Source organism: Hypomesus nipponensis, chromosome 9 (assembly GCF_054491055.1).
Source record: "Hypomesus nipponensis isolate SF chromosome 9, ASM5449105v1, whole genome shotgun sequence".
Classification (NCBI taxonomy): Eukaryota; Metazoa; Chordata; class Actinopteri; order Osmeriformes; family Osmeridae; genus Hypomesus; species Hypomesus nipponensis.
Window position 1 is genome coordinate 5,599,697 of NC_140369.1, and position 7,804 is coordinate 5,607,500.

General features: G+C 47.6%; 2 protein-coding genes across 4 annotated transcripts in view; one reads left to right on the forward strand and one right to left on the reverse strand.

Annotated features, from left to right (window-relative positions):
* On the reverse strand, positions 1–1,858 carry nat8l2 (N-acetyltransferase 8-like 2). 2 transcript variants are annotated; one of them, XM_084705690.1, is made up of 2 exons: positions 1,516–1,858; positions 1–1,294 (listed from the first exon to the last, which is right to left on the reverse strand). In XM_084705690.1, the coding sequence occupies exon 2, from the start codon at positions 1,290–1,292 to the stop codon at positions 597–599; it is 696 nt and encodes a 231-aa protein (XP_084561816.1). In that variant the 5' UTR covers positions 1,293–1,294; positions 1,516–1,858; the 3' UTR covers positions 1–596. The 2 variants fall into 2 exon arrangements, with proteins under 2 accessions (XP_084561816.1, XP_084561817.1); XM_084705691.1 differs by having other exon boundaries at positions 1,474–1,858.
* A 1,429-nt stretch (positions 1,859–3,287) lies between these two features.
* slc12a5a (solute carrier family 12 member 5a) overlaps positions 3,288–7,804 on the forward strand; it is an 85,928-nt gene continuing 81,411 nt past the window's right edge. For both annotated transcript variants that reach the window (XM_084704374.1, XM_084704375.1), the window contains exon 1: positions 3,288–3,592. In XM_084704374.1, the coding sequence (XP_084560500.1) occupies positions 3,427–3,592 (166 nt within the window). In that variant the 5' untranslated portion in view covers positions 3,288–3,426. The remainder of the gene's footprint in view (positions 3,593–7,804) is intronic.

The window sequence follows — 7,804 nt, forward strand, 5'->3', positions numbered from 1 at the left end:
TAAACGCAAGATAAAAGGTTTATTATCAAAATAGAAGACATGCCTTACAGTGCCATTTAGTCTTTTTGAAAAAAAGTAGTTTGGAGACTGGTGGACGACACAACTATGGTTGTGAGAGAAATATCAACAGTATAGAAGAAGTATGAAAGAATGCAAATGAAAATAGGCCAATCACCGGCTTTCATCTAGCTGTGATAAGAACCAAAGTGATGCCTTTGGAAGACAAAAGGAAGATGCATTCAAAATTGGTCAGTCCCAGACACTCAGCATGATAGTCTAGTTTGTTCGTTCAATAATGGTTTCAGGATAAAATCAAAACAACCCTTTAATAGCCTGTCTGATGTGGTCCCATTTCCTGTATGTATCTTTCATGTTTACAAGTGATGAATTTGTCCTTTCTACTTTGACAGTGAAAGACATGTATATGCTCATTACTGGCTAAATGAATGATTGATTGATGCTGATGATACAGCACATTGGAGTACACAGCAGGTTACATAGCATAATGAGAAAACGTTCTAGTCAAACTCCTTTGACAACTGCAAGGTTCAGTGAGTCACGTAAGACCATGGATGAACATTAACCCCACACCAGTCTTATCCCTCTATCTGCTTCTCCATCTTGAGAATATGAACTCCTGATAGCTTAGTTATCCAATCAGGAGCATGCGTCTCTCTGTGTGTGTGGACACAGGTGAATCCCATCTTCTTGTAAAGGGCCACAGCAGCCGTCTGGGTGGAGCTGGTCTCCAGGACAACCTTGGAGAAGCCATGCTCCTTGCAGAAGTCGATGACCGTCTGAGCCAATCTGGAACCCAGGCCCATCCGTCGGCACGACGACGAGATGATCATCCTAAACAGCTCCCCATACCGCTCCCCTGTTCCCTCGGCTGCGCTCTGTTTGGCCACTACGGCCACCATACCCATGACCTCCGACCTTCCATCCACCTCAGCCTCCGCCACCCAGAAGCAGTTGTCTGGCTGACTCAGGTAGCAGCCAGGTATGTCCAGCATGTCTGTACGCAGCTTCTCTCTGACAAAGCTGTCGTACAGCTCGTAACAGCAGTAGTAGACCAGCGCCACCCATGCCCCCGCCAGCAGCAGGGCACAGAGCGGGCCCCCCCCTCCCAGGTGGTGGCCAACAGCTGAAAGACCCAGGGTGATAACCAGGTACAGCGGTTGGGTCATAGCATTGCGGAACGATGGTCCGATATGCTCCAGGATGCCGTCGCTGAAAAGGACCAAAACAGCGTCCTTGTCCGATGGACGGTAACGTCTAATCACCAGCTGCATGACTAAAAAGAATTACAGGCTAGATGTTAGACACCAACATCATCATCATCATCATCATCATCTCTAACATAAGATATGGTCGGACTCGGGTAATTTTGGTGGACATCGTAACACCATTTCGGCTAATCGTTGTTGTAGTCAATATAGTTCACAAAGAAAATGGAACTAGTTTGATGCTTACTTGATACGATTAAACACCTGTCGTTAAAGAAGGTTTTCTTACTGTTTCGCTGAAGTGGTGGTCCGTGGTTTTCTTTTAAAGTTCCAGCGTAACGATGTAAAAACAAAACAAAAGATCCCAGTTACAAACTTGACAGGAGAGAAGTTTGATGAAGTTTGATACAAACTTCTACCTTCTAAGGCAAAGTTTTAAGCTACGGCTTGTGGTTTATTTGGGTCCAAAGGTTCAAATGTTTTCGTAAATTAGAATAAAACGAGCCCACAGCGCGTCGTTAGGCCTTGCCTCCTTCTGAGTATGGATCCAAACAGCGGGACGATACAAAAAAAAATTCTCTACAAATCAATGGCTCACACTGAAAGCCCCAAAAGCATTTTCAAGTCGTCCAACTCTGGTTCACTTCAACTGAGCATGTGTTAAGAAGGAGGATCACGTGATCGCGTCCCAGGGGTTGGGGTCACCGGGGGCAGTTAAGCTGGCTACACCAAATGTGTTAATTTACATTTAATTTAAACTATATTGACTACAAGTTGATGACAAAGATTAGCCGAAATTATGTTACGATGTCCACCAAAATTATATAGGTTACCCGGCCATATCTTGTAGTCATGTTTAAGATGATGTTGATGTCGTGTTCTTATATTCTTTTATTTTATTATCTTTTCATCTGTGCACCTAAGGAGGATTGCCTCCAATTTTGTTGTACAGTGTACAATGACAGTAAAGATATTCAATTATATTCTATATAGCCTATTCTATTTTATTCTATTCTAATTGAGATTTGTTTATCCAAAGCCATTAGATGCCACAACAGAAGGTCCCGGTTCAGAAGTGCACTTTTCTAACAACAGCATTTAATCATTTTCAACGAAAATAAAATGATTAGGCTACATTTTTGTATTTCAAAAATAAAACCGTGTTTATGGATTATGTTTTACCAGATAGAGATCATGGCTATTTAACAGAGACTTTAGCCTCTCCTATATTGACAAGTAGGCTACTGTTGACACCGGAGGAGACGGTCATGCTATTGGCTTACAGTCTGTGCTGATTAGCATACGGGTTTATAGGAATGTTTATGCTCGTGTATTTTAGCCTAATTGTGTTTGTGTAATGGTGTGTCCATGTTCATTGGATCATTGTTGTGTTACATGAGAAAGGGTTTAATTCATTGATTGTGCTGGGAACTGTTTAATGATGTTACCATGACATATTTGGAGATCGGATTTTTAAAATAATTTTCCGCTGACAAATAAATTGAGGAAAACTAAGCTTTTAAACAGCATTCCTGGGGTCGTGCGGTCTACGGGAAACAGGGACATTTATCGGCATAAATAGCAGATTACGGAATGCTATTGTTATGATTCAAGGCAGGCACATAGGGCTATTTAACAGAAATTAGGCTATCTAATTACCTTGACAAATATAATCCTACACAATGCTGTTAGATATTTTTCCCAAACGAATCTACAGTAAACAAAGCTCACATAGCTTGACTTGGGGAGACAGGGACATAAATAATATAGAAGCCGGAAAGAAGACATCTGTAGGGTATTGAGAGTCTATATCCTGTCTAGTCTAGCGTTTAGTCAAGCTCCCATCATCCCCAGGCATGTAACCTGCCGAACCCGGGCGCTAGGACCTGGATGCGCAGCAGCGTCCAGACACCGGTTGATGAGATAGCGCTTGATTCCAGAATCACATCTTGTGAACACCGAAAGCCGCAGTTCCTCACTAGACGTAGACGATAGGACACTTGTTGTCAACGTTAGAAAAACTGGTGAATGACACCAAGAGCCTCTGTAGAGTCTCAAGAAACCTCGTGTGTAGCTGATAAAATAGCCTATCTGTCTGTGTCTTCATCATCCTCGGTGAATTCCTTCACCGGGAGGCGCCAATACAAGAGGATTAGAGACCCGCCGCTCGTCTCTCCACGACGAGCCTGCCGGTGACACCATGAGCCAGAGGTTTACCGTGACCGCTTTCTCCAAAAGCGACGGAGACCGGTGTGGCGGAGAGATCCAGGGCGAGGTGAACCAGCTGTTTGAGGGAGACGAGCCCACGACCAGCTCGGCTAACAGAAAAGAGGAGGCTGCCAATGCCGAAGTGGTGGTGCTGAAAGGTAGGATGCTACAATGCACTGGTCCTGGTGATTGTCTGTCTGGCTGCCGCTGGCTGCCGCCACCGTGTCGGTTGACAGATGTGTGTGATTGGAATTTTAAATCTAGACTGTCCTGAGGAGTGGCGCCGGTCAACAAAGGTTGTCATTTGCCCAAGCCCCACATGTCTTCACGCTGCTACAGGTGCATTGCGCAAAACTACTCTTCCAGGTTTGTTTCATGTGGTTGACATGAACCGTGAAGTTAACTGAGAAGATTCTAGAGTTCCGTCTCTGTCCAGTCTGCATGACTTGATAATGTTTATGATATCTAGCATATTGGCTTGTAACAAGCAAGTCTGTAACACAAAAAGGTTATATGAGTGTATGTGATTTGTTATAGTAGAGTAGTGGCCTGTTGACGTTGTTGTTGCAAGTGAAGCCTGAAGGTCTCGTTTGTCCCTGTTCTTAAGTTCTGATCAGGTGGTCATTTAGACAGGCTTGCATTCATTCGTCAAGACCACATTGAGACACAGACAACTAGGTCTGTATGGGTACAACACCCCCCCCCCCCCCCTCTCTCTCTCTCTCTCTCTCTCTCTCTCTCTCTCACTCTCTCTCTCTCTCTCTCTCTCTCTCTCTCTCTCTCTCTCTCTCTCATCCTCTCTCCATCTCCACGTCTCTCTCTCCCCCTCTCACTCCTCCTCTCTCCATCTCCCCCTCTCTCTCTCCCCCTCTCTCCACCCCCTGTTAGATCAATTCCCCCCAGGGTACCATGGTCTGGTGTTGTTCGTCCCGTACTATGCCATTGGAATGGATGCAGACATGTTTGAAACACCTGGTTGCAGATGGTGGTGTTATTCAAAGAGTGTTTGGCTGGCATGTTTCACTCCAACATCTCCTGTCTGTCAGTGACCTTCAGGGGTTGAAGTCAGTGTGGCGTACACATGCTTTACTTTATTTAAGGTCTCCTCCTCCAGGCACAGCAGCTGAATCCCCCATGCTAGTTCTGTAGCACCAGCGTACTGGGGCACGGTGTGGGGCCGGGGAGTGGAAAGCAACTGGTGTGTAGATGTAACCAAGCTCAAGTGGTTCAACAGTTCTGTCTGTGACATGGTCGAGGAGACTGTCGACTGAGGGAGTCGTGTTGAGGGGTTTTGTTAATAAAAGGGTGTGTGTTTGCAGTGTGTGCGTGCGTGTGTGTGTGTCTCAGTCAGATGTCCCCAGACTGAGCCCAGTGGAGCAGCAGGGAGGAGCGACAGCAGCACTAAGGTGCATCCCAGGGACACCTGTTTCCCCAGAGTGCAGATCAGGCTCGGTCATCCCCATGGACCAGGTATGATGAACAGATTAGAATAGAACGCTCACTCAACATATATGTTCCATCTTTATGGAATTGGAACCCCTCTCACGGCTGTGTAGATAAGTGAAAAGGCCCTCAGGAGATTGGCTGGGAAAGGTTCCGGAATACGTTAAGTCCTGTAAAACCTCCTCTCACAGATCAGTATTCCTGTGCTCCATATTAAAGCTGCTCTCTTCCCGGCAGTTGATCTTATCAAGCAGGCCCGTTAGCTTCCAGTCCCACTGTACTTGTGCTTACTGCTGTGTGTGAAGAGGGCGTCCAGAGGAAACAGGACTGTCAGGCCCTGAAATAGCTCGTGTTGCAGCTGAAGCGCTTTATGTGTTGGTGTCGGTGGTGTAGGTGGTGAGCGCTCCATAGATAGATCAGTGCTGATTACAGGTCGACCTGGCATCTCTTCGTTTGGCGGATTGGCTGTCTGACATGGCCGCCGCCTGGAAATGAGCGTGTCATTAAGAATCCGCTCCGTCAGGTGATCGTCTGCCTCTGACTCATCAGTGGGATCCCCAGACTCCGCCTCCTTCCCCTAGCAGCTCCCCCCACTTGACTCGACCCAATCCAGACATGTTTTCCACCCCTGAATGAGACTGGTGGGAACTGAGGCTAAGGCTGGGTAGATCCTCTCCCAGCCCACCCCCCCCATCCACCCACCCACCACCCAGCATAGAGAGGAGGAAGGTTGGAAAGGAGGCAGGCCGGCGTCGTCCTTCTGACATATCACTGTGATTTAACCATCCACCCTCACATGTGACCGATGACGATCCGCCATTACCCTCTCATCATCATCCAGCCGAGCTGTGTGTGTGTGTGTGTGTCGCTGCCAACCCTACCACTGAGGGCCAATAGATCTCGACCGGTGTGACATTAGCATGCAGAATGCCCACTCAGCACTCTCCAGCCCTCACTTTGCAGAAGAAATACTCCAGGGTATATCAATCACCCTGCTGGTCTGCTGTTGACTGCTTCACAAATGAGGAACTTATCTTACTATCACCTCGTTTCCATCTTCAGAGAGGATTTACTTTGTGGGGACCCCCCCCCTCCCCCTCAACACACAAACACATACACACACACAATCCTCTTGTTGCCCAGGTTACGAACCACGCACTCGGAAGCCCCGTGGACACTCTTGTCTCCATGAATCAATGATAACATGGTAACCATGGTTACGTTACAGGCAGCACCTTCTTATTCTGCTATGGTAAAACAAATGTTTTTTTCAATCAGCAGGATACAAAACACTTGAGCTGAAAAAAGTCTTACACTACATCTTCTCTCTCAATGGTTTCTGTACGGATCCCCAGTGATTCACACACATAGTGTGAATGTATGTATGTATGTGTGTGTGTGTGTGCATGTGATTGACATCGATTAAGATATTCCTAATATCCAATCCCAGTGTGATGGACTCCTTCTGTTGCCTGGGCTGGGTGTGTCCTCCTCTGTCAGGGAGGATGTTGCCGTTGAGGGGGGCGGTGAGCTGAGCTCATCTACAGACCCAGGCCAGAGACCAGCAGGGGAGCCACAGAGAGACACAAGCCCATCCCTTTTATACAGACATCCTGCAACATTGCCCTGAAGAACATCTGACATTACACCGGCTCTTCTTGATTACACCGAACCAATCAAAGCTGGACATGAAGCCGCCTCGTGTGGGATTTGAGATTGCATGGTGGCAGTCTGGAATCAGAAAAATGTACATTACAATTAGTCATTTAGCAGACTCTCTTATCCAGAGTGACTTACAGTAAGTACAGGGACATTCCCCCGAGGCCAGTAGGGTGAAGTGCCTTGCCCAAGGACACATTGTCATTTGACACGGCCGGGAATCGAACCGGTAACCTTCAGATTACTAGCCCAACGACCCTAACCGCTCAGCCACCTGACTCCCTGTAGCGTGTCGTCCCGCCGTGCCGGCTCTCCCTTTCACAAAGAGGTAGAGGCAGTGAGGCAGTGGGCCGAGGCAGGTGGAGCTGAGCTGCCTCTGTCCTTGACCTTGTGGAGGAGGGGGTTTTATCTGCAGACAGGAAGCTTTATTGGATTGGCTGCTCCATTAGGCTCACCTTGCCCCGCCGTGTTGCTCCTCTGTCCCTGCCCGGCCCGCCCTGCCCTGCCCAGGGACCAGAGAGACCCAGACCATGCAGCAACCAAGTCACACACAAATACAATTCATTTTTATTGATTGTTGCCGTTTTGGACTGGTCGCTCTCGTAGAATATGCCAGTTTTCGAGCGTTTGCATTCTGTGAGGACGGATGATGACAAAGCTCATCTCAAGGTTGTTCTGTTATTTTGGCAGCTCTGAGGTTGTCCATTCATCGCTCTGTGGTGAACAAAGCTGTAAGCCTGGTATTACACTGTCCCCTCCTCTCAGCCTGGTATTACACTGTCCCCTCCTCTCAGCCTGGTATTACACTGTCCCCTCCTCTCAGCCTGGTATTACACTGTCCCCTCCTCTCAGCCTGGTATTACACTGTCCCCTCCTCTCAGCCTGGTATTACACTGTCCCCTCCTCTCAGCCTGGTATTACACTGTCCCCTCCTCTCAGCCTGGTATTACACTGTCCCCTCCTCTCAGCCTGGTATTACACTGTCCCCTCCTCTCAGCCTGGTATTACACTGTCCCCTCCTCTCAGTCCCATTGTCTCTCACACACATATTTGGAGTTAAGACGGCTGTTAATTCTGAGCTTGATCGACGCAGGCTTTGTTAATCCGGTGTTTACACTTTGATGATAATGACACTGTTTCTGCACAGTGAGGACCTCCTCAGAGAAATGTGTGTTCCTCCGCTCTTTGACATCACATCCTGCCACAGGCACAGTCTACCCAAGGTCTCACTGCCAGAAGAAAAGGTGAGCAAAATGGGGGTCATCTGA